The 25668-nt window shown below is 49.2% G+C and overlaps 8 protein-coding genes across 8 annotated transcripts; 1 reads left to right on the top strand and 7 right to left on the bottom strand.

Moving 5' to 3' along the window:
• Nucleotides 1-65: 65 nt before the first annotated feature.
• Nucleotides 66-1436, bottom strand: EPUS_05896 (uncharacterized protein; the record flags this gene model as incomplete). Its single annotated transcript, XM_007802274.1, has 2 exons — nucleotides 66-1205; nucleotides 1269-1436. The coding sequence occupies 2 exons, from the start codon at nucleotides 1434-1436 to the stop codon at nucleotides 66-68; spliced, it is 1308 nt and encodes a 435-aa protein (XP_007800465.1).
• A 2075-nt stretch (nucleotides 1437-3511) lies between these two features.
• Nucleotides 3512-6154, top strand: EPUS_05895 (uncharacterized protein; the record flags this gene model as incomplete). Its single annotated transcript, XM_007802273.1, has 1 exon — nucleotides 3512-6154. The coding sequence occupies one exon, from the start codon at nucleotides 3512-3514 to the stop codon at nucleotides 6152-6154; it is 2643 nt and encodes an 880-aa protein (XP_007800464.1).
• Nucleotides 6155-8325: 2171 nt separating this feature from the next.
• Nucleotides 8326-9803, bottom strand: EPUS_05894 (uncharacterized protein; the record flags this gene model as incomplete). The annotated part of the gene is made up of 2 exons (XM_007802272.1): nucleotides 8326-9251; nucleotides 9305-9803. 2 exons carry the CDS (start codon nucleotides 9801-9803, stop codon nucleotides 8326-8328), a joined length of 1425 nt encoding a protein of 474 aa, XP_007800463.1.
• Nucleotides 9804-10243: 440 nt separating this feature from the next.
• On the bottom strand, nucleotides 10244-10824 carry EPUS_05893 (V-type proton ATPase proteolipid subunit; the record flags this gene model as incomplete). The annotated part of the gene is made up of 3 exons (XM_007802271.1): nucleotides 10244-10311; nucleotides 10392-10652; nucleotides 10710-10824. The coding sequence occupies 3 exons, from the start codon at nucleotides 10822-10824 to the stop codon at nucleotides 10244-10246; spliced, it is 444 nt and encodes a 147-aa protein (XP_007800462.1).
• A 1581-nt stretch (nucleotides 10825-12405) lies between these two features.
• Nucleotides 12406-13167, bottom strand: EPUS_05892 (uncharacterized protein; the record flags this gene model as incomplete). Its single annotated transcript, XM_007802270.1, has 2 exons — nucleotides 12406-12896; nucleotides 12966-13167. The coding sequence occupies 2 exons, from the start codon at nucleotides 13165-13167 to the stop codon at nucleotides 12406-12408; spliced, it is 693 nt and encodes a 230-aa protein (XP_007800461.1).
• Nucleotides 13168-13627: 460 nt separating this feature from the next.
• Nucleotides 13628-15177, bottom strand: EPUS_05891 (uncharacterized protein; the record flags this gene model as incomplete). The annotated part of the gene is made up of 2 exons (XM_007802269.1): nucleotides 13628-14739; nucleotides 14796-15177. The coding sequence occupies 2 exons, from the start codon at nucleotides 15175-15177 to the stop codon at nucleotides 13628-13630; spliced, it is 1494 nt and encodes a 497-aa protein (XP_007800460.1).
• A 1295-nt stretch (nucleotides 15178-16472) lies between these two features.
• EPUS_05890 (uncharacterized protein) lies at nucleotides 16473-19829 on the bottom strand (the record flags this gene model as incomplete). Its single annotated transcript, XM_007802268.1, has 5 exons — nucleotides 16473-16864; nucleotides 16935-17075; nucleotides 17234-18318; nucleotides 18372-19633; nucleotides 19686-19829. The coding sequence occupies 5 exons, from the start codon at nucleotides 19827-19829 to the stop codon at nucleotides 16473-16475; spliced, it is 3024 nt and encodes a 1007-aa protein (XP_007800459.1).
• A 1328-nt stretch (nucleotides 19830-21157) lies between these two features.
• On the bottom strand, nucleotides 21158-22145 carry EPUS_05889 (uncharacterized protein; the record flags this gene model as incomplete). The annotated part of the gene is made up of 2 exons (XM_007802267.1): nucleotides 21158-21985; nucleotides 22038-22145. 2 exons carry the CDS (start codon nucleotides 22143-22145, stop codon nucleotides 21158-21160), a joined length of 936 nt encoding a protein of 311 aa, XP_007800458.1.
• Between the last annotated feature and the right edge of the window lie 3523 nt (nucleotides 22146-25668).

Here is a 25668-nt window from a genome sequence, read left to right as displayed (position 1 = left end):
ATATGCTGGAATACTATCAGTTCTGCCATGGCTAATGTGCTTCTTGTCGTTGTCCTTCCCTATTGTCAGGAAACATTGCCGCCAGGATGATGACCTTCCGCCTGCCTTTGATATACGTAGAATTGATACCTCATGCTCTCCAACTCGACGTGATACCTCAATTTGTCATTAAGTCGGAACCACTTCGAGTCATCAGCCTCCTGTTTCTTCCATTTTCCGGTCTCATTCTCTTCACTCCCTGCCAAATTCTGCAGTGTATGATCCAATAGCCATTTCATGGGGTATCGCTTGGGTCCATTGCCCTTGCCCAAGGTCACCTCTGAATAGCTACCAGGGCTGTCGACCACCAGGAGCCAGCTTTTCGGCTTCATGATTTCGGTAAGATTCAACAGGAAAGCGGTGGTCTTGGCGGTGGAAGCAGAAAACAACTCATTTAGGGTGAACATAATAGTCACAAGCGACGATTCTGCGACCAGAAGCCGTAACTCCTCCACTGAGCATTCCAGGATATCGTGCTGCTTGAACTCCACATGAAATCTCTCCGGAGCAATCAATGCTCGATTAGCATCTACCTTAGCAGCACTGGCATACTGCGAGAGTACGGGAGACTTGGTGACTGTGGCAGTGAGTTTGCTAAGCACGGGTGACCAATCTGCGACATCAACAGCGGTTATAGACAGCTGCAACATAGGGAAGATGTTGCCAATGGCAGCTAAGGCAACGATCTCTGCACCAGCACCTCCCCCCACGCAAAGAATCTGGGCCAGGCCAGGGTCTTGCGCTTGGTCGGGTACATTCGTGATCCGGTCTCCGAGCCAGCGATGTTTCACGTCAAACTCAACAAATATGTCAGCATATGCCAGAGCCCGGCTGGCACTCCAACGAAGTGCATAGACATTCAAAAGCTGTTCCGCACTAAAAGCACTGGCAAAGTCTCGATTGTAGAGGTGGCTTTTCACAACTTGAATGATCTGCCTAAGGTTGCTGTCTGCTGGTATCGGCAAAGCCTCTCTAAAGACATTGAGCATCAGTTGTTGAAGTTCCAGTGGTATTCGCGGCTCCTCTGACGGTTGTGCTACCGCCTGAGACGACTGTAGGTGTGAGGTTGACTTCAGCGTATCAGCTGCCTTGCCTTTATCGTGCTTCTTACCTTTCAGCGCCATTGAGCCAGGCCTTTGGATGTCGGCATATACGAGGTAGGGTTGCTATAGCGGAATGGGGTAAGCCGGAATACTGGGGCCAATTTTCAACAGATGAAGGTGGCACACCCAGCGGATAGCCGAATGTGTTTCAGAAACAGCCGTCTGGGACCATCGATCTGGATGAAGCCATCGAGGGTGTTGGAAGGATTGCCCCTGAAGTCCTTTGGGCGTTGTCCAATTGCCGTGATTGCTGCAAACTTGCTCCTTGAAGGAATGCAACTGTTCAGCTGGCATAATCAGTCCATTCGCTCTAAATCCTCCCCGCAGTTCTCAACAGCGCTAGTTTATCCCTGAATGAATCTTGATCGGTGCGTCCCCGGAGCGGGCAGACCATCAGATCAACGAAAAGGTCAATCTAAAGTATGAACCAACCATTAGCTGTCCTCACAGCGTTGACTTCTTCTTGCATTGTTCTATTGACTAGAGCAATCTTCAATTTTGGTCTACTCGTATCGACGTATCATCGTGCCTGGGTAGGTTTGGTATGTGGCTGTAGTTGAGCACCCGAAAGTACGTACGTGGCTAATCGGGTTGCGAGTACGGAGTACAATTACCTGGATGAAATGACCGCCCGAAACGTTCTTCACATCCCAAATCCTAGGTACCACTTTGGGGTCCACCTGGACCATGGACAGTGTGTGTGTTCCTCCTTCATTGGACGAACTTGCTGACCAGAAAGGGACGCTTACAGGCCGCTTATCGGGCTAAATGGCCCGACAGCTTTCAAGGGCGCCTTTAGTGGCGCTCACGATCAAATGATCTCCTGGCTTCGGCGTGGTGGATCCAACACAACTGGAAGGCCTGCAACCACTCAAGTCACCCAGGGAACTGACCACTGACCAGAGGAACAATAACGAACTGATGGGGTGCATCTGAAATTCTGGAACAAACATAGCCGACCAATAGCAAGATGTACAGAGCACTCATTGATGGGATAATTCGAATTGCTACACATGATGCCAGGCGATATCAACCTCGGTTTCTAATCTATGCATCATGGAAAGCTGCAGTATAGTGTGCTGGGACCGGTCGAGGATCTACATCCATTAAGCGAATGATTTGCAGCTTCTGCAACTGAGGAGTGGCTCGGGGGAATGCCGTACAACCATTTCCACGAGTCAATGCTGTGTACAGGACTCCCGCTCCGCTCGAGAAGTTGCCGCAACGGTGCAGCTACATGAGAACGGCGTATCTGGGCAATTCACATCATGAAGACGTCCTTGATATCAGGTGAGCGTCGAAGCCTTTTCATCTCCAACGCATGACTGTGTGTAGGCGAGACTTCCGAATCGGTCACGGGAGAGTGCATACGATAAGCCATCGAAGGCGTTATTATGTGACTATCAGCTTTTCGGACAATTGTTGCCAACGCGAGCAAGTCGATCAGGATAGCTTCCCCTCCCAGGCCACACCATGTTGAGTGGCACAGATAGCTACCACATCTGACAAAGGATACACGTCAAGTCGCAGTGGGAAGGCCTGATGACAGCTCTGGCAATCAGCACCAACAGGGAATCTTAAATTAAAAAGTAACGGTTCCTGACAGGGCAAATGTCGTGGTTGCTGCGTGCAGTACTAGTTACTACGTAGTCAGTTAGTCGAGCAATTTCAAGAAGGAAGCTAAGCCGTAGTCTGCCCTTGTCTGCCCTTGTCTGCCCTTGTCTGCCCTTGTCCTCCTCCATCAGCAACTAACGAACTAGTCAACTGCCTTGGATTTGGCTAACTAGTTAGTTCGTAGTTACTCCACCTCTTCCTGCTCATTCTTGCTCTCCCTCTATCCTACCCTCCACCCAATTATCCTCCACCAACTTCCCTCGTCCGACTCCTACTCCTACTCCTCCTCCTCCTGCTGCCTCCTTCCTTTGGCGCTTCCCTGGATAGAGGCTCGAAGTCTCCATTCAGAGTCGTTGCCGTCCATTCCTTTTGCTCCTGTCCTTTGCCTAGACATCTTGACGACTTACCTCAATCCAACACTCACCGAAGTCCTCACCCTTGGACTATCCGGTACGACAGTTCAATCTGAACACGGCTGGGTTGGCCAATCGCTGACGCAGTTCACCTTGCTAGGCTGTCGGACCCTTTTGCTGAGCTCTTCGGCGTTATCTACCAAGCTGTCGACTGTGGTTTCTTCTGCAGTAATAGTGGTGACCACACAGTGTGGCCATGCGAGCTGTTTAAGGGTGCAGGAAACCCTTCACTAGAAAACGAGTGCAGTCTACCCTTCGTTGCCCAACCTCTGCCTGATCATGGCCTCTGTATCAATACCCGCAGCGGTGCCTATCCAGACACCGTTCGACACTACACTCAACATGCCTGTCCACCCCAGACGGATACATTCCCGCAGGACATCTCGGAAGCCTAATCTTGCTCCTATGCCAGTTATCACACTCAACCCTGGGTCGATGGACAACATGAACAACGAGCAGCAATCGAGCGATACAGGCCCAGAGCCAGACACCAAAGCCGATGAGAAACAGCCCACGCCAACAGGGCGACCAGCCTTGCCAGCCTTCTCCTTCAATCCAGGAGCTGCAACAGACTCAGACAGTAGCTCATCCAGTCCTACCCACCCAATCTTGGAAGAGATGGCTCACAATGGGTCCCGCCGTAGTTCCAGACCCGCTGCCCAACCCGCCTTCAGCTTCAGCCCTGAATTCAGTGAGACCCAGATAACTCCAAGCCCAACCAAATCAAGCTTTGCTTCAGATCCGCCCACCTCAGCAAGGTTCATGGGACATCGTCGAAGTACAAGCGAGTTCATCGGGGCCAGTGAAGGAACGCAAGTGTCCAGCACACCTACTTTCAGTGTCAGTCCTCGGAAGAGTGCTCTAAGCCCTCCGGTAACTGGCTCTGGTCCACCAAAATTCAGTCACCAGCATCGTCGATCGCAGGCCGTGTCCATATCTGAAATAGATACCTCAGAACTCATCAAAGCTAATGCTGTTGCGAAACACCGACCAGGCTCCACGCCATCCACATCTATCGATCTTCCTTCTAATGATCACTTTTCTCGAGCAAGTCAGTCCATCTCAAACCTTTATGAGAGGACTCCACCGACTTCGCCACGTCGTCGAGCAAGTGCTACTGGCACTCGACCTCGGGTAGGATTTTCCGACACCATAGATGTGATACCTCGACCTTTGTCAATGATCTCCTCCGAGACTGAAGGCAGCACATCCACGGTCCGTGGTAATCATTCTCTGACTGGCAGTATAACGTCGCTAGGCAGTTCGGCCGCTCGGTCCACTCCTTCGCCTATTCTCGATGGTAGTAGTTCAGCACAAAGACCTAGAACTGCAGATGCCGCAAGCCTGAGCTCGCGGATGCCGATGCAAGTTGACCAAGTGGACGAGATTGGTTTACCAAAGAGGCCGTTCTCGGCATCGGAATCGACCAGTCTTTTCGCAAGCTTGGGAAGTCCTGTAACTAAGAAGAGGTTCTGGTCCCTTTCTGGCGGAAGCAACGAGACCTCTCCGATGACTACTCCCAGACATACCCCAACAGTGGAAGAGACAGATCCCATGACAGCGTTGAAGCCTTTCGCGCCGGTGGTACATACGACAAGTGCTCAAGCACGGCCAAAAACATCTCCGGAGCGGAAAGCTAGTATCAGGAAGAGGAAGGTCCGAACAATAGCAGGATCTATCTTCTCACGCAAGGCTCGTAGCCGCGGAGCACAGAACAGGGGCAGACGCACACCAACTCCGCCACTTAGCCGCTCATGGAGTAATGGTGTGGCAGATGCTGTTTTCGATGAGGACAACACGGTTGTGATCACAAACACCCCATCACCTGTCCAAGAATGCCCACCACGCCCGTCACTGACTACCGTTCTACCATCCCAAAGTTCGCTATCTAGCTACGACGATGATGATAGTGATGATCGTGTCACGAGTCCAGTTATCGATTTGGATGCTGCGCTTGGACCTTTTGGTAGCGAAGCAAGGCTACCTCAAACTGGGTTCGCAGCAGCAAGAAATAGAATGCACAGCAGTGTAGGGAGGGCAATGCCGGACGCGTTTGGCGTGGTGCACCGTAGAGCAGAGAGCGCACCACAGATGCCTCCGATCAATAGAAACACGTTCGGCGTGCATTGCTTGGGTAGCAATCCAAGTGTTGCGGAAGAAGTCTTCGACGAAGAGGAGGAAGACGACTTTCTGGCAGAAGAAAAGAAGCCGAGGGCGGAATCTGACCCTACAACTGGTCACGATGCTGGAAGCATCAGTGCCTCAGAAAGCTCTGACCCAGATGAAGCCACGGAAGACACCACTGTTGCACCTTCACGACCTCTGAGTGGCCTTGCTAATTCGACCAACATATCGTACGGCGTTGCAATCGTCGATACTGAATATGATGTTACCCGCGAGGCTGCAAGATCTTCAAACTCAACGCTTACTACACCCACCATGCCAGAGTCTGAGATCAAGCAACCCACTTCATCACCTATGACCTTGGCCTACCCCGTCCCTCAAGCTTCTTACGCATCATCAGGAGAAGGCCGATCCGCACCCGGCTCCGCAATTTCCTCCCCAGACGCCGAACATATCAACTTTGACAACTATCCTCGTTTCGGTCGACACATTGGTGAGCCAGGTCCCGATGCTGGTTTTCGTTTCTCAACCGAGGACGTACCTTCTCTTTGTGATAGTGTATCGACTGGGAATGCTCCTCGTTCTTCGAGTGGCGCAGTCACGCGCTCTTCGGTAGATCAACGTCCACCCTCTTTCTCTTGCCCTTCCACAGGTGTGGGTAACAAACCACGGCAAGCATGGAAGCGCGCCAGCCTGGCCAGTCTGAACAAACTGATACCAGGTTCGTCGCATGGCGAGAGGAGTCGACTGTGTGTCGAAGAATCGTCTGGACGCGAACAAGACGACAAGGCAAGAAGGAAAGGCAATCGCATTAGTAGATTGATGAATTTTTGGAGATCTAAGGAAAAGGAGAACAAGTAGGACCATGCCATTCTTGGAGACAATTTGGTCACCCTCAACCGCTCAAGGCCTCGTCGATTGATGATTTCACAAACGCATACGAGTCCGCCGGTGCATCGGAGTTTTTATGGATACGGGTCGCATGACTGTTACGGCTTTGCTGATTTGTTATGGCACTCCTCTGGGATCTTCACTCATTGAAACGACCAACTTCAGAGATGCCGTCGTTTAAACGGACACTCATACGCACCTGGCCAAACACCCAAACCTCACGTTTATTTACACGCGAAGAGCGCAATAGTAGGCGCACGCTATTCTGTCCCAACCGAAGTGGCTTTTAGGGAACTTTCTCCGCCTTCATCACGGAGAATATCACATCCTCGAGAGCCCACCCTGCACTCTTCTTCTTTCCGTGCTTTCAAATCTGCTTGGTGGTCATTTGCGCAGATGCCGACCCAAAATCAGCAGATGTGCAATCATTTTAGCGACCGGGTGGTTTGCATGTGGCAGCTTGCTCGAGGCATTTGCAAACAGCTGCAACAACAAGATAGACAGCTCAGCTTAGTTAGCTTTTTCACGGCTTCTCCTCCTGACTTGATCAGGATGGAGCTTTAAGGCAATCAAGAAATTGTATTCTCAAATGCTACTGCTGGTTTTGTGTGTTGGTGCAAGTTGCGTTATTCTTGACGCTGGCCAGTGCATGAACTACGATGAGATATCTGATAATCGCCTGCCATCCTGCGTGCTTGCGATGATAAAATTCTCGTTCTGGAAACAACAAATAAAATACTTGTATTATCGGATCCGCAATCTCAACCTCGTGTTCACTGTTCAGCTTATCCCATGTTCCTAACACCATGCCTTCTGATTTTTTATCTAGTTCGTGATCCCTACCTTTCTCCCTCCCTCCCTCGCTCTTCTCTTTCCTTTTTGGATCTCGCCTCATCTCGACTTCCTTGCCTCTCTTTCATATCCTCCGTTTTGCTGTTCCTTTGTAAACCCACCCCCCCCCCTTTTTCTTTTTTTACCTCTTGTTCTGCGCCCTCTATCCTCACGAGGTTCTTATCGTCGGTATTCTGTTCTATCTTTTACTCGTTTTAGCCAAGAGAACTAAGGGAAGTAACTAGATAGGATAGCTTGCTTTTTCTTTTCTTGCTTCTCGTTTCCTTTTTCGTTGTAGGAGTAGAGACAGAATTCACGAATCGATCACGGTATAATGAGTGGGTTGATTCCCTACACCATCTAGAAAGGAGTGGTGGTGGGGGTTTGATAAAGAGGAATTGTGAGTTGTGAGGAAAAAGAGATATAGAAATTTTGTCGATTATACTTTTGTTTTCGTCTTTTGCCTTTTTATTGATGATGGGCTTTGATCAGTAGTTAGAGTAGAAAGCTAGGATGAGGGATGTGGTGGTATTGTCCTTGCTAGTTGGGTATATAGGGGCACAGAGATAGAGGCACGGAGAGAGGGGGAGGGAGGGAGGGAGGGAGAGAGGAGAGTGGTAAGCCCAGAGCCTATAGATCACGTGGTACTTGCTCGCTTCTTGCAGGTCGCATTAGAGGGGACCGGAGGACCAAAAAGACTTATGGACAAGGCTCACCAGGAATGAACGGATGGATGGATGGATAGACAGCAGAGGAGTATATGGAAGGGAATGGAACGGGACCCAGAAATATATAAAGAGAATTTGTGTTCTCTGATATTGTGTTGAGAGGTGGTAGGGAAGAAGATGAATCGATTGAAGGTGATTTGAATTCATATCAGGGACCAGTTTCTTTGGAAGTATGAAATAGGATAAGTGTACATGGGGCCAGACGTAGGGGAAGGGGGATAGATGGCGGAATCTGTAATGACTGGGGTCAAATTTGGAGGATGAAGGATAGAGGATAGTGATACGGAGGAAGATCATTTGAGGACGGTCTCGAGGCCAGAACATAAAGGGCAGAGCGTTCTGAGCAGCGAAGCTTTTAACAGTAAAGACAACGAGACCCAAGCCACGTAAGCCAAATGTGGATCCTGAACGTGGAAAGATGAGTGGTATTTCAATGCTCAATGACAGAAAAGCCACCCATGTGACTTAAGTAGACCGGAACAATGCTCTAACCCTTTCGTGGTAGAACAGAATAGGCGAGCGGCAAAATGAGGAATCAAAACATATCCGGCTTCATGCCCCAGCCCCGAAGTGGAAGACTACCTACTTATCCAGCTTTCTCCTTAACGTCCTGGTCCTCCTCATTAACTTCTTATATTTATGTTTCTTCATTTTCAACCTCCTCTGCCTCTTCACACTGATGGCGTATAACTTTCGTCTCCTTAAACCCGCGCTCTTTGCCTGAGGGCCCTCTCTTATCCGCCCAGGTCTTCTCTGCGGTTCTTCTTGGTTCATGATGCTTGCGTTAGGGTCGTAGTGTATCCCGTCACCTTCTCCCCTTTCTTCAATTCGATGGAGCAGTGATGGATATGCTGGATTTTCTATCTCGGTGGTGTGGGGGGTGAAGAATCGGTTCGCTTGTCTTTGCCGTGCTCGCTCATGTACATTGATGATTGAATGTCGGAGTCGTTGAGGAGCGTCTTGCCTTGCGATTTGTTCCTCTAGCTGCTGCGCTTGTTGTTCTTCGGCTTCTGCTGCTGCTGCTGCTGCTGCCGCGTTTTCAGCTTCCTTTGCTTCTATCTGAGCATCCGAGATGGGTTGTGGAGGTGGCGGTGGGTTGAATGGTCGGAACTGTCGTGCAATTTGCTGGATGGCCAGTTTAACTCCATTGGGTACTCGTAGAGGTAGATTTTGCTGGGATGCACCATCCAGATGTTGTGGCTCAGAAGCATTTGAGGAATTTGGATTGTTATGTTGTGTTATAGCTGAGATGAGGTCCGAACGGTCCTGTTGACCTTGTTGCTGGTTCTGGGTTGTTGGCTGGCTCTGAGATTGTGCGATGGTGCTATCGAGGTTTTGAACGACTGACGCAAGGGTGTAGATGACCTCTGCAGTGCCAGGTTTGGACTTTGAGGATGACTTTCGTGACGTAAATATCGATTGAAAAACTTCTTCAGGTGCTGACAGAGGAACTGAGGAAGTAACGGAGATGGGTCGGTGGTTGGAGAAGAAAGATGCGACGAAGACATCTGACCGGTTGTGTTAGTCGAGAAAATGAAGTCTAGAATACATAGATGACTACCTTTCGGGTCTAGATGTTGCGTACTGGGCACACTTGGAAGATTTATGGCCCATTCGTCTTTGCTATCTACGGGATGTTCACTCCTAGCTCGTGGTACCTTGCGTCTCGATAATCGTGACTCGGCTCCGGACCGCTTGTGCCCAGAAGCATCTTTGGCTCTTGGTGTTCCCACTGTCTTCACAGATGGGTTTGCAACATTCGCTGGGCCATCATTTGGTGGGATTGGTGGCTTGGAAGACGACTGCCGCCGCTGATGTGATCGCGAAGAGAAGGAGGCGGCTATGGAGGGTGTAGGTCGAGATATGGATTGTGGCGAGTTAGAAGAGCGCACAGCTCTGCGCAACGAAGACGTGATCATCCCAGATTTGGTTGAGAGAATCCCTAGGAGCACCCTCTCGACTTCTCGACTGCGGAGATTGTGCGAGGAGCCCGGTTCAAGGGTGATGAAGTGTAGCTGTGGAGATGCTGTGACGGATGGCCGAGAATCGGGTCTTGCCATTTACATAAGCGCCAAGCAAGATATATCTTCCAATGCTCGAGTCAATAGTCGCCTCCCTCTACTTCATCAGGTTCATCCGGGCTGGAAATACAGATTAGTAAATCGGTACAGCTCCACGCTTGATACCTGATAGATCTGGGCAGTGTGCAAACAAAATCCAGTTGTGTACAAGCGGCACCACAGCGATAAAGCATTACCATATCTAAGATCCTTAAGCTATACACTCCGACCAGCCACGGGCATCAGCATGCCAAAGCAGCAAGATCAGATGCAGAATGATTTCAATACCCTACAGACTCATACACAAGCACCGTTTGAACGTAACGTCAGTGAGCGCTTGTGGCACTCCACAACTTCCCCTTCCCCCGGACCTCTTCATCCCTCGTAGCGGACGCTTCAAAGCAGCCGTCCCTGTAATCCGGATATTGCTGACAATGAGTCTATTCGCATCCAATATCAGAACCGGCCTTAGCGTTCATCAACAGGGCGACAATGAGACCATAGAGACCTGAAATGCAGATGTTAGTACCCTCCTCAGAGACGGTATCATACCAAAAAGTGTTCGCATGAGAAGTTGAGCAGACTCACCCAGGACTTCGGCGAAAATGAGAATCAAGATCATTCCGACGAACAACCTCGGTTGCTGAGCGGTCCCTCTTACCCCAGCGTCACCAACGATACCAATTGCAAATCCAGCAGCCAACCCAGACAGGCCAACGGACAATCCAGCGCCAAGTTGAATGAAGCTAGTGAAGAGTGGTTGTTTCTGTTTCAATCCGTCCGATATAAGAACACTAACGACCAATCCATAGATACCAATGATACCAGCCATAATGACGGGCACAATATCTGAGATAACGAATCAGCTTCCGAATAGCTTGCTTGGGTGTGGTCCCATCGGCGTACTCTTGACGATAAGATCGGGTCTCAAAACACCCATAGCTGAGATACCAACACCTGATTTGGCAGTTCCATAAGCAGCTCCAAAGCATGTGAAGACAATGGCAGCCGTGCAACCCATGGTTCCGAAGAACGGCTAAACGCAAACAATCATCAGTATGTTGTTACAGCGATTTCGCGTGGGCGGTAGGGAAATTCGAAAGTGGCCAAACGGGTGTAATGCACTACGGGCGGGTATGCGAGAGTACTAACCGCATAAACGGGGCTATAAGGTGAAAAGAGTCAGCCAGCTATCTGAATCATTGATATACGGTGTAGGATGGACGGGGAAGCATCGCAAAATAGCTTGTTGACCATTGTACGGGAGGTGTAACTCGGGGGCCTACCAAAGGTCTGATGACATTTTGGCGGTTGTTTGTTGCTCGAAGACCGGTCAAGAAGCGGATGACAGAGAAGGCGTAGAGTCGGGATGTAGTGAAAGATGAGGGACCACTGTCTGGTTGATGCTCGACACTGATTCGAAGCTGTTGTGGATGCAGGAGTTGGTGATGCTAGCACATCGTCTGAGAGATTGAAACTGGAGCTAAATCGCAGCCACGGTCACGTGTATAAGCTTGGCAGATCATCACTCTCCCTAACTCGTTTGAGGTTTGCACTGGGAATTACTTTGAGTCGAATTCAGAGGCCGGTATACGCAAAGGGCGAGCCACGGCAAGGAACCCTTTCGCAAACTCATCTCTTCCCACACCGACTTGAACACAAAAAAGTCAACTTTTCAAGCTCGCAAAATGGCCAACAACCCATCCGCCGGTGAATATTCCCTCTACTTCAAGTACAGCTTTTGGCCAGCAGCTATAATATCTTCAGCATGGCCTATCGCCGATGAAGCGCTCTCGCCATAGATTCTTTTTTTTGGGGAGGGGACATTGTACAGCAAGCTCAGCACGCAAGGCAATTAAAGAAAGGAGCCAACGAAGGCAAATCCAGCCCTCTTCCCACCCCATGAAGCTCCAAATCGCCAAACTTTGCGAACCTTGACAAGAAAACTGCGCTCCCCTTGCTTACTGTTCAACACTCTTTGCCGTTCCTAACACCCAAAGCAGCAACTAAAACCCTCAATCGCGGGACCGCCGCAACTCATCATCCTTGCAGCCGACACTTCGCCTCTGGCCATCCTCCTCCACCTCCCTCTTGTCGCAGAAGACAAGAATTGTCTGTACGTGTATGTACCAAGCAAATTGAGCTTGGGAAGAGCATGCGGCGTGTCGAGAGCAGTAATCGCGGCGAGTATCACGCCGAATGAGGCGAGTGATTTGACCCCGCAGATCAGGGAGTTGAAGAATGGGGTGGAAAGGTTAATGATTTGAGGGCGGCCAGAGAATGGCAGAGAGGTGTGCGGGAATGCCTAGGTGAGGAAGACAGACGAGCTATAGCGATCAGGCTAGCTAGGCTGTACTTTCGAGAGACGTTGATTCTTCGAACAATCGGATTGGCATACGCTAGTATCGACGATTTGAGTGACAGAAACAGCAAAGTTCTAGATAGCCAGTAAGTGAAGTAATGACCTGGCAATATCTTGCCATTGCGTTACGTATGCGCATCAGTATTCTCTGCTGTTTTCGCTAAGGAAGAAAGGAGCTACTACAGATATAAAAACAAATTAAATGCGCGGACCGTGTAATCCATTCCTTTCCATCCCAACTCACAACCCACTCTTCCCTCCAGCCGGCTTCGTCTTCTCTATCTCCTCCACAATCACCTTCTCCAAACTCTCCGGCGTGGTCGTACTCGCCCACCTCCCCTTCACCTTCCCATCCCGTCCAATCAAAAACTTTTCGAAATTCCATTTCACCCTTTTCAGACCAAGAAGCCCGGCTTTCTCATTCTTCATCCACTCCCACACCTCCTCCGCCTTATCTCCATTCACGTCTGTTTTCCCCAGCACGGGGAAGCTAACACCGTAGTTAACTTGGCAGAACGACTGGATGTCGTCGTTGGATCCGGGATCTTGGTTACTGAACTGGTTGCAGGGGAAGCCGAGGATGGCGAAGTCATTGGGGTACTTGGCGGAGAGGGATTTGTTGAGCTTTTCGAGGCCGGTAAATTGGGGTGTGAAGCCACATTTGGAGGCGGTGTTGACGACGAGGACGACTTTATTGCGGTATTGGGAGAGGGGGTAGGGTTGGCCTTTTTCTAGAGGTTGAAGGGAGGTGGTTTAGTTCAAACTTTTGGAGCGGAACGGGAAAAGAAGTGGCTATTTACTGTCTTTGGGCTTGAAATCGAAGAAGGTGGTGGCGGACGCCATATTGCGTCTTTGCTGGGCTTGAAAGATGGGAGTCTTGTTCTCAGTTGGTTGCTGATTAGTCCAGACGTTGAGAAAGGGTCGAGTCTTCGATATGCCGGTGCTGGCTGGTCGCCCCTGAAGTTTGATGGCTGTTTGGAAGAGAGAACGAGAAGTTTGCATGGACGAGGACACAATGTACACCGTGAGAGTCTTTGGGAGGCGGATCGGTTCTCCGACGTGTTAATTATTCAGCCATCTGGATGCCTGTTGCGTCACCTCAGCCAGGATGTCGATCAGCCGAGGCATTGCCCTTCTCGCCCTGCGCAGCGTTGCTCGCGGGATGTCTATCCTTAAAGCGGCGGATATACTCGTATTCGTGCTCGGATCGAAGCCTTGCTCTTGGTTGATGCATTCTTTTTCTGCTCTTACCCAGTTTTGCAGTTATACGTGAGTATTTAAAGGTTCTTGTCGCTTGGAAGGTACTCAATACTTGCGTAAACTCTCTACATGTCAGCTCCAAAGGTATTGCCCCCTTGAACTCATACGATATCAGAATTAAACATCACTTTCTGTCAGGCATGATGTGGATGTTGCACAAGAAGGCGCCGTATGTCCACTCCTCTATACATTAGCCTAATTATCATTGCATGCCAGGCGTTCGATTGTCATCACCCTTTATCCTTGCTACGTCAGCCAAAGCTGGATGTGCTCTAGCAAAAGCCGGTCCGAGCGACCAGTTCGAAAGGTTCCTCAAGTGACGCTCGAACACTGGATTGATCATCAATTCTTCAGAGTCTGACTGGAGCAGAGCATCTGTCGGCTCATATGGCCAATTCAAGGACAAAGTTGTGGTGTAAGGCAACGTGAAATCCTCGAAGGCGTAATCATGGTAGCACTCCACAAGCTTGTCTCGCATTTTCGGCCAAGGTAGATAGTCTATCCAGGCGGGATGAGGTGTGAACAGCTGCGATGGCCGTGGGGTCATCCAGTCTGGTAAGCGCTCGTAATTCTCCTGAGTGGGATATATCTGCCATCTCATAATCAAGAACATGATATACAGGACGGCTATCTGCTGAGGTAGTGCATCGATGGTTGGAAAGGTGCTGAGAATATCCGTAAAGACTTTGGACAAAGGATGTGACTCGATTTGTGGATTCAATAATGAGGAGACACTGGGGTAGGATGGCCCGACCAGCCTCTGTGCAGGTACGCCTTGGGCAGCTTCGTTGCGCTTCGACTGCAGAAAGCCCAGAAGGAAACTATCAAGCGTACATGTCGGTTCCACATTGCGGCAGGGTGCAGCCCACGGAGCAATAGCGTGATCAGTGAACGGACTATTCGGTAAGGGCGGATATGATTGAGAGCTTGGCGATGTTCTGTGCTCACGTGGACTCTGGTTTGGCTGTTTGACCTTCGCTACGTGGTGCGATCCATCCAATAAAAAGCCGAATCCCAGTCGCTCTCCGGAATCGTTCAGGTCCAGCCCATGGTGTAAGTTTTGCTTCTGGTAGGCCAATGCATCAATGGGCGACCAAACGCGCTCGGGATTGGGTCGGGCGACAGGCGGCGGTACGAAATTCTGTAAAAAGGCAGTTGCATTGTTTGGTGAAGGAGAGCCTAAGGTCTGAGGTGAGCCTTCTGAGTATGATCGAGTGCCGTTGCGCGCATCGCTGTATTGGCCTTGCAGCAACCCCAGTTGCTGCGTGGTAGGAGGCTGATTCTGCCCGTCTGTTTGAGCAGCTGTAGCAAGATCTATAAGAAACTCGGTCAACGGAGCGTTTCCGGTATGTGCAGATTTAGGTGCTCACCCGTCAAACCATGGGCAGTGACTATCGGTTGTATGATCGACAGGACGGATTCCAACCTCCGCCGTATATCATCGTTCTCGGCCTGGATCGCATCTTTCTGTCTAATCACCGCTTGGAGTTCCTGATATGGTTGCTGTGACGTCAATTCCTGTATCTTCTTCTCTAGAGTCTCAATTTGAGCCTTTGTTCGTTCTCGAATGGCTCTCTGTGCTTCCCTGTCATTTGCGCGCTTCTTGGCGAGTTGCTCAGGAGTAAGACTGGCGACACCTCGGGACGTGGTAGGTCCAGTTTTGCGTCTTTTGTTTGGATGGCCAGGAGATGAAGGGGTTGTTGCCTCGGGTGGTGAGGGGAGATTCAGATCGATAGATCCAGGAGCGGACATTGGTAGCATGGGAAGCGTGTCGCGTTGGCCGTAGCCAGGAGCATAGAGTCAAGCGCGAGACCTGTGGATGAGCGCAGCTGTGCAACAATTCTAGGACCAGGGATTGGGGATAGTCATGTGTAGGAACATGCTTTGAATCTACGAGTCATGAAGTTTGTGGTAGGGATAGAAAGTGCATCCTACGCTGCAGCTGTCTGCCTTTCAATCCCCGTACGAAAGTCTTGGCACTAAACGGGTCATCCCCAAGCCACAAGTTCCCATCGGCTCTTTCAACACCTCAAAAGGATTAGGGACGTTGAAATATCGTATCTGCCCGACCAATTATGATAGATATCAACAGATATATTTGACCGCCAATTCTCTGGTGCCCATAGTTTGTTCTACCATTTTCCCTTGAATCAGAAGCACATCCTGAAGCTGGCTGTTTTTGTAGCTTCAGATCTGGAGGTGAGTATAATTTGATGAGGTGACATTGCTCACTTGATCCTACTTGCTCGACTCGGTCGGCAGAATACTAAGGAATCTGTTGGCTTTCCCTCTTTTGATAACCCACTCTTTCTTTGTCGGGTGTCAGGATCTGATCTTGGGGGCGGGCTCCAGCTCTGTCTTTTTGGATATGGAGAAAGGTGCGTTCCATTTCCGTTCTATTTTCAATCTACTATACTTTTGGAAGTGGTCTCAGGCGGCCTTCAGACACTCAAAACTGCGACAAAGTAAGCTGTATGGCAGAGCGTGTTTGTGATTTGCTGGCCACCAGGTACAGATCGAGGTGCAAGCCCTCTCTTCATTCTATCTATATCTTCTGGACAAGTTGAGGCTGATGGATACCAAAAGTTTCATGATATCACCGTTTCCAGGAGGACATCAACATCATGAAAAGAGAAACGCCGCTCGGGATGTCTGACTATCTACTATTCCTTTCTTGAGCCGCGCCTGGTCTCGTAGTTCTGGAGCAGCTACAATGTCTTCGCGGAACATCTTCCTAAAGCTACCTACATCGCCTCCTCTATTTTCTCGCTTTCAATCTCAGCATACCTCTCCAGTAGCTGCTCCAGCAAACTCACAATACCTCGACTAGATGCTACCTCTATTGTCTTGCTCATGTCGATCTTCATACCTGTGGTAAGAGCAGTCGAACCACTTTGTTGGGGCCCCGTCCTGATGCTCTTTCTAATTCAGCCTTCATTGTCTCCCCTTTAATGTCAGCTCCTCGGTTCAGGAGCATTTGTACCGTCTTTGTGTAACGCCGTTGTGATGCTTTATCATATGCAGCCTTCATTACCTCCCCTGTAATGTCAGCGCCGCGGTCCAGAAGGAGTGTTACCACCTCCCAGCGACCCCCTGCTGATGCCATCCCTATCGCTTTCCCCTATTGCGATAATATCAATCTTGGCCCGCTTATCCAGCAACAATCCCAGAACCTTGGCTCTTCCCTCTTCTAAAGCGGCCTGTATCGCAATGAACGTCACCTGCGCTCCCTTGTCTAGCAGCGATTCTATCACCTTCAAATGGCTCTTAGGTGCCCATTCCAGCGCCTCGCTGGTAGCCTCAGCGCCTTCGTCCAGTAATAGCTGCACCACCTTATAATGAGAAGGGTCATATGCTATTGCGAGCACATCGTTAGTAACGTCCGCTCCTCTGTCCAGCACTGGACGCATCTCTTCTCCTGACCAGAATGAGACGCTCCCTCGAGTAACGCGTTAGTAACTTCAGCACCTCCATCTAATAGCAGTCCCATGATCTTTACGTCACAGTACCGTGACGCCTCACTGCTTCTTCCTGCAGGACGTCTCTATCAATGTCAATATCACTATCTAATATCCATTGCACCCATTCCTGGCTGCCTGTTTGGGACGCAAATAGGACTCGTAGTGTAGACCCATTAGCCTTGGTCATCTCTATCGGGAAGCAGCTGCGTCAACTTTCTCATGACCCTCGCACAATGCTGCGTTCAAGGTATCACCATATCTCTCTCCCTCAACATACGTCAGTAGCGAAAGTATCTCCTCATGACCACAGACCAATGCTTCCTGCAACGCACGGTCTCATTGCTTACTTTCGACGTCCAATCCGGCACCATGATCCAGCAGTAGTTTCACTGTCGGCAAATGGCCTGCTCTTGACGCTACACGGAGTGCAGTACCATAAACCCCTCCTGAAGCATTCACCTCTGCGCCGTGGTCCAGTAGCAGTTGCACTATTCTGTCATAACCATACTCCGAAGCCACGCGTAATGCGCGGTCACCACCCCGGTTGATGGCACTTCTTATAGACCCATCCTCCAGTAGCTTCTGAAGTGGTTGATGTAAACCTAAAAAGGAGGCATAGAACAACAGAGATGCAATATCATCTGAAGACCTTTTCAACTCATTAGAAATTCCGGTGTAAGGGTCGAAAATCCTGATCCAGTCTTCGAAGACACCATCCTGAGAACTAAAGAAATTAGTAGCCAATGAACTGAGTGACTCAGACTTTTCGTCTCCATCCCGAAGATGCCGATACCAGTATTTAGCGGCGTATGAAGCTAGTGGAAATCTTTTGAGATCTGTTGTTTGAACATTTATGAGATAGACAAGGCATGTCTTGGCTAGCTCCGTGTTTGCTGTAAGGCCATCCAGGGCAAAAACTGACGCTGTTTGGGATTTGATGCGTTGTGACTCCAGGTATTCTTGAACTGAGAAGTGAGCAATCCTAACCAGAGAAGGGTGATCAGTTTGTTCCACATCGGGTAGGTCTTCCTCCGATTCAGGCTCCGAGTCAGGTTCCGAGTCAGGCTCCGATTCAGGCTCCGATTCAGGGGATGCCCAATCTTCCATAGCATTCAAGCTAATGAGGCCTGGACAGATCCAGATAACATCGTTTGCATCCTGCAGCCGACGTTCGCTGTCTAGTCTTGGATTCTCTCCTAGCTCGATCATAAGACCATCAATGATCTCCTGCACAGTTACCGGACGTTTTGCAAAGCAGAGCCAGGTTAGAATTCGCTTGGCTTCTTCCTTCAGCTCAGGATCTATGTTCATGAGCATTCGACTATATGTTTCATCAAGCGAGCGGGGTAGAGAATTAAGCGCCTTCTTTAGATGATAGTAACTAGAAGGGCAAGATGCTAGCGTCGTGAACTGGCAGTCCACCCAGCGAAACCTGCTATATGTATTAGCAGATTCTGTATAGACTACAGAAGAGCCGAGACTTACACTCCTTGGGCGCGTCCGATAAGCGTTTCCTGGATTTCGGTATGATATGGAGCCCATTTCTTGAATTTGTGGTCGCTGCGGAGACGTTGAACTATATAATCTGCGATATCATCATCGACCCCAGTGTTATCCATACGTATTTCTGCAGTAAGATATGAAGCTAATTGCGAACGGATGTCGGTCTCGTCACGGCTGGTGACCAGTATATGGAGACCATGGATTGACCAGCCACACATCTCAGACAATGAACCTAAAACAGCGTCTCTTCTCTCCCCTCGGGGGGCCTCATCCAGAGCATCCGCAATAATATAGACATCTTCAAATTGCCTGATCACTTGTTTGAGCGTATCCTGCAGTGGTAGTACTGGCGGTTCACTGTTTCTATAGGTATTATGCAGACGAGCAAGGGCCGCATGTCCATCGTCAAGCTGACTAGATAGTTGTAAAAGCAGAGCTCGCAATAGTCCGGAGACGTCTTGCTTGGACTTATCACTGAAGCTGAAATAGTAAAAGGCAATACCAATGCGAGGATTGCTTCTGCGGTGCCGGAGCGTGTATTGTATAGCTGTCGAGCTGAGAATAGTCTTCCCGCTTCCTGGATGACCGTTGAGCCATAGGAAAGAATGGTCCTCCTCTAGCCATTTCTGAAAGGTTGGACCGTTGACGAGCCAGAGCCCTGTTCTTGAATGTCTCCTTTTACAGGCCTCATTATGATTGGAAGTAGCGTCAGGAGCTCTGAGCCAGTCTCGAATCGCGTCAGATATCTGAGTTGTTCTCAGGAGATTGACCAGGACTGCTAGGTCCGCTGTATCGTTTTGTATGTCGTCAACACGCTTGAGCTGTAGAACGTTGAGGGCCACCAGTAGATTACTTCGAAATTCACTTATGTCCTCATCAAGCTTTTTAAGTGTGCTCTCTCTGAATGGGTAAGCCAGCTTACGGCCGGCTCTTTTCGCAACAGCCTGAATTCCCTTTTCAGTCGAGTTACCGAATTTGTCCAGCTCGGTTTGGAGTTCTGCAATAACGCCTCTACAACTTTCGACAGACTCCTCAACATTGTGAAGCTGTTTCACTTCGTCTGGCCTGAATCTTCGTTTCTGTGACGCTAATTCCAGGTTCTCAAGGGTAGAGAGTAGATTTTCAAGCTTGCGAACGGTTCTTGTAATGGTTTCATCTTGATGCTTGGAAGATCTGTAAAAGGCGACTAGCCCTTTCGAGACTTCGATTCCAAGGAGATCAAACCTGCCACGCCGGCAGCTATGCTAAGGGGATCGCTCATGCTTGCCTCGAAGCAAGGTCGCGGCAGCCAAGTACCCAACGTTTTTCCGTCTTGTACTGGAGCAAGACAGGATCGCCAGGATATCTTGAGGAGACCGCCGATGGAATGTGATGGTGAGAGCCAACTACGAGTTGAGGTTTCGCAGAAATTATGAACAGTCTTTCATCGATATTGCCCATAGAATCAATTCATATTCCTGCTTCTTATTCTGACCTTGGTTTGGCGGGGCACGTAAATCACGTGATCGTATTCAAATTTTTCAGACTCAAAAAGCCTTAACATATTAAACTGGAAAGCCTAACCTGACGTAACGTGACTAGCTGACTTACGCAACACTATCCTGGGAAAAGGCAAAGAAGTCCAAGCTAAACCAGGACCAGTTGAAATCTGTCGCACATGTGGGTGTGTTGCGTAAGTTCGGTTAGTTGAGCTACTCACTCTTATGATCCAGCCGAGTTTTCCCATCTCCATTATCCCATTCCTGAAGCTGCAAAATCCATCACAGTACTACTATACAGCAGATTCAACATCCAAGGCCATGCAACCACATCGTCTAAAATTTGACGGTTTTCTATCTGATGGTTTTGGGACAAGTCGAAGTGGAGAGTGAGGCCAAGCCGGCGGCCAGAAACAATCATTATGTGACCTTCTAGATCTATCAGTACTTGACACTACTCAAAATTACTCCGTACTTCGAAGATCGATGGCTGCTACCGTTCACAACTTATACACCTATCAAGAAAAGCCGCCCGACCAATCGGCTTGACATATGACAAGAACCAATCTACGACTGCTGAAGAACAGACACTTTTGGCGATACAAGGAACACGCCATTTAGGTGCGGCGACACAAAGCCGAATTGCATGAGGGGGAGTAAATCAATACCCGACTCACCTATTTCCACCTCAAAGCTCCGCACACCCTCCAGATGCCATCAATTGGCAAGGAGGACACAAAACATGACATGGGAGCCAAAAAGACCCCAAGATCAGCTGATTTCTCGATCCTGCATTTTGATATTGACTCAACGCCACCAGCCTGGGGATCATGCCGCTCTATCCAATACTTTTCCTGTGGCTTTGCGCACAACATAAACGGGGTGGCCTGTTGGTGCCCTTCATGTGCCGCAATAATGCTGGCAGCTCACAATGCCTTTTTCAACTAGGCCTTCAGTCCAAGCCCGTATCAGGAGCTGAGATTTCTCTCCGCTACAGGGAACATGCGCATACACTTTCATTGGAAGTACCTGCGGGAGATTGTTGGCGCTTTGTACGTTCTCTTACGATGTTTTCAACTACGTAGTGCGGTACGCAAGGTCAATTTGTCAGCATTTTCGAAGACCACAATTTCTTCTGCGCTGATGCACCATGTCATCCATTCTAGACGCAGCAATTCCATGTCCAGGAAGGTTTGAGAGTGATTTTGTGGCATCTCTGCCGCTGAGATATACTAGCTCCATAGGTAAGCTAATCCGAATATAATACAGTGCAACGGCGAAGTCCAATGTTCACGTCCACCGTTCAAATATGTCTGTCGCAGGATTGGTTGCAAACTCCTTGCTGAATGTCGGCGAGCCAAAACCACCTTGCTGCTGCGGTTCTTGATAGTCATTCACGCTATAACCTCTCGAGCCCTCGCCCGTTGTGAAAAATGGATCGGAAGAAGAAAAGACTCCCGGATTGTCGAAGTTTTCAGCAGGCGTAAGAGGGAGCAGTGAGCCGAACGGAGTATGTTCCTCTGAAATCGAGCCCCGTGATATGGAATTTCGAGTGTCGAAATTTGAGGTAGGTGTTATCGATTGCGATTGTGGTTGGAGAAGATCGTTTTGGTGAAGCTGCAATGTGTCTTCAGTACCTTGAAATCTTGAAGCGCGCATCGTCGAGGCAAATTTCATCGGGCTGTTGTGAGGAACTCGTAATGTTCTGTTTTCGGAGTGGATCTCGTGCAATTTTGATTTCAAGTTGAAGATGTCTCCCTTCTGTTGATTGTATGCTTGTAGAAGCTCTTCATATTGTTGATGAAGATCCTCTAACTGTTGTTCGAGATTTTTGACATGTCGTTCCTTGCGCTCGCGAAAGGCACGTTGGGATGCTCTGTTTTGCGCGCGACGCCTCTGAGCAGGGATTAGTGGGGGATCAGCAACTGCTACTTGGAATGGTAGTACCGAGTAGTAAGAAGGATTTGGTTGCTTCGGCGTTGTTGTCTCACTTGAAGTCTTCTGCTTCTTCATTGGATTTATCTGGAGTGAAGTCCAGCTTGTGTAATCCTCAGGCAGAGCGATGTCGGAGGAGGTGTAAGTATCGGAGCTATTACGCCGACTATGCGAGGGAAAGCGCTACAAAAGCTCAGCGCCTCTTCAAGCATCGCGAAGGGCAAGCTCAACATACTGGCATGGCCGAAAAATCCTTTTTGGGTGACCCTTCCACAGGATTGGGCGGTGAAGATATCACGGACTTTCGGCTGAGTGTGCTTAACATAGAAGTTTCTGGGTCCATAAAACGAAAGCTAATACCGATCGATGTATGTTTTTACGATCGCTTAACTCAAGTCGACGAGGTAGTAGCAGATAGAAATAACTTGTATGAACACAATGATTACTAAACAATGGAGACTTTGGGAGGAAGTCAAGGTCAAGAACAGGTTCCCCCGTGGAAATAAGTATTTCGAGGAGATGGTGCATCCTTTCTGGAGCCGTAGCACGCTTGAGCAGATATGACAAATTGGGAGGAGGGCTTTTAAGATGGAAGGATTCTCTCGGTGCTTAAGTCCGCCGCAAGGTTGCGAAGCTCGACCGCTTTCAAACAACGTGGAAACATTCTCAGCCCATACGACATAAGGAGAACTGAAGGCTCCGGAACTGAGGATGTATAGACCCCGATCGAGAGCGTGAGCATGGACGGGACCAGGAGTTCCTGCGGCCATGCTGGGATCAGCAGCGTACATGACCTAATGCGTCAGCGAACTGCTAGTTTGAGTCACAGAAGGGCGCTGGCATTTTGTTATGCTATGAGAATGATAGGGCTTGCTCTTCAACGCAAATCAATCCTCGCGCCAAAAAATATGTGACCCTGGCTGACCGGTTCTGCGCCAATCGTAGTGAGCAAAAAGATCATGTGCTTTGGTTGCGTTATCCTTGGCATTACTGTGCCAGCTAACGTCGTTGCAACAGTGACTCTGCATTCTAGTTAGTGATGGGATCTAATCCCGAAGCCTGCACAGATCATTGGGCCTGTGGCATTTGCCTTATTGGGTCAGCGGAGGTAGCAGATACCACAAGGCGCGACGAGCCGTGCGCTGAAAAGCCTTGCTAGTATGATAATCCAGAAGCCAAAAGGGGAATCCCAACCTAATAGCTGGACTTGGATCCATATCTACAATCACACAGGTAAGACTGTTATCGCGTAAAATAATAGGGTTAGCGAGCGCGCTACCGTTTTCTTGTAGGGAAAGTCTCCCCGATCTCAGATGTCATTTCCGGAAAGACAGACACCTAAATCTGCACCTCGATGCTTGTAGCGTAAGTTCGTGGAGGTTACATTGAGATGCTTGCCGTGGTGTGACAGACTCTATGAGGCTGACAACGGCTGATCTGTGCGGAACGTCAGCTCGTTACATGATCTGCGGTTGACTACGTGGAGCTACTTGCACGTGGGGATACGTAGTAGAGTCCTCGAGTTTCACGCTCCAGTACCGGACACCAGCCTGTGTAAACATTGATGTTCGGCTGAGGTCACAGGTAAGTGGAAAACAAATCAACGACCGACAATCGACAATCTGCAACCTGCAACCTGCATGTAACTTAGCTGCAGAATATCTCTAACTATGCTACCGTCTACACAAGTTATTGTCGACTTTGAACATTTCCTTTCGCGTAGGGACCAGGGTTTGGTTTGACACTTGGCGCCTGATTATTGCCTAGCACTTCCGAGATACTTCATTGAGCAAGAATTTGTCATTCTCTGAGGTAGCATTGAGGTCCTCAGTCGTGCCGAGAAGCGTCCGCTAGCGTGGGCAAGCATTTCATAACCATCAACGTCTTTTAAACATATCACTCCACATCACAGCAGCTGCAGCTTAAGAAATCTCAGACTATGTTGGCGGAGACCTTTCGGCGGATAAGCACGAAGTTCATCCGTAGCCGCATTGACCACACGCACTGAACTCAAATCTTTCCAGGCAAGAGGGGTGAGTCACTGCTTTGCTAATAGGTTTATCTTCAGCATCGTCCGGATTGATGCTACTGTCTCTCATCAAGGGAGCTGTGTTGCTGGTGGAGGCATGCTCTCGGACCAGTGAAATGCTGGAAGATGCATCTCAATGCATTCCGTGGTTATAGGTGTACGGTCCATCAAGACATGTTAATCTTAATCATACCATAGTATTGCTGATGATAGAGTCTCTCTCTTTTGAAGCGGCAGCCCAGGTCTCTTTCTCTTCATGTTGACATGGACAGTAATGGCAACCAGTCAGAATTTTAAAGATTTTTCTATGCTTAGGTTAGTAGCCTCGACAGGCCATATCCTGATAAAATCTTGAATTAGCACAATTCAAATAAGATCTGCTCGCTCAAGTTTCTGTACCTAGCCTCAGGTTCTCAAGAATCGAATTGTTGCTGTAATGCGAGTATGAATTTTATCCATGCGAGAGACTATTTGGCGAGATCAAGTGAGTACTCTCGAGATATCGAGGAATTATACGACGGTTCAATTTGAAAGTATCTCAAAGTAGATTGCCTCTTTCCGAAATTGTGACACCCGATAAGCTTATGATCTTCCTATGGTATCGGGTAAAAGTAATGTTAGCACGGTGCTAGGACTTTTTGCTCCAGAACGGACTCTTAACCAGACAGCTAGAATATGACCAGTTAGCGGCACTGCTGTGACCAATATCTGTGGGTATCAACCAGAGAAGCTTTTAGGCATCCAAGTGGCGCTGTATTATAACTAGCTGTTACTAGAACCATGCTAACATTATTTATGCCCCTTACCATAGGATGATTCGCACGTGTGGTGCCGAAACTACGCGTGTCATGTTCACCGCTCCGCTCGGCTATAGGATATGGTTTGCAGTGATCAACAACCTTGGAACGAGGGGTGAGCTCACGACGTTAGTTGGTGCCGGTTTCGGCTTCAGCATGTGGCGATCGCACGTGGCGACATTGCCAAGGTCGTGTGGTAGAGGTAAGTACTACGTATGCCTGCCGCTGGACTCACACACGACAGACTTGCGGATGAGGAGCAAAAGCGCCCCCGCCCGCGAGGAATACGACTGCGAATGAGTGGTTCAGACTGGTTGTGGATCTCAGGGAGACATGGAGACAGACTAGACTTAGACAAGAGAAGTTGGAGGCGCTCTACTTCGGGTGGGGGCCATGCAATATTGTTAGTTCAGGGCTAGTATCTTCACTCGAAAACGCCCTTTGCACAGAACAGCTAGACCTTGATCAGACTAAGTGTAAATTTTCAACTCATCTGAATGAATGTGCTTAAGTCAAGCTTTGCAATAACAAATCATAGCAGTGCAATAAAGTAACGAGAACTAGCTGCTACTAGCACCAGCCTGTCAACACTGATGCCTCCCTGGGGTAGTTTAACTCGATTCCAGCTAAAGCCTCCACTTCCGTTCCGCAGATCCGCGTGCGACGACCAGAACGAATTGACCAGTTGTGCAGAAGAAGAAGAAGACACAAATAGTGCACAGGTCGTGCGACGAACTTAGCCTAACAAATTCAATCATACCCAAGCGTGCATTACTACGTACAATTTCATGGGCGGTTCCCTCCACCAGAATTCCGTCTCCTATCCATTCTCACTCCTTCAGGCTCACTGCTCTGTTTTTCTCTTCTTCATTTCCACCTCTCACTCCTTTCATTTCTGGTGGAATAGGTTGGGGAGGACGAGGACTTTCGAGACAAGTCACATCAAGACGTAGAATCCCGCCACTACGTACTAGTAAGCAATTGTGTACCTGAAACACACGACTTCCCGTCCTTCAGGGTAAATCAAACCAAGCCATTGT

The sequence above is a fragment of the Endocarpon pusillum genome (assembly GCF_000464535.1).
Source record: "Endocarpon pusillum Z07020 unplaced genomic scaffold scaffold1575, whole genome shotgun sequence".
In the NCBI taxonomy this organism is placed as follows: Eukaryota; Fungi; Ascomycota; class Eurotiomycetes; order Verrucariales; family Verrucariaceae; genus Endocarpon; species Endocarpon pusillum.
Note: the sequence above shows the minus strand (reverse complement) of the source record. Positions and strands in the feature narration are given on the sequence as shown.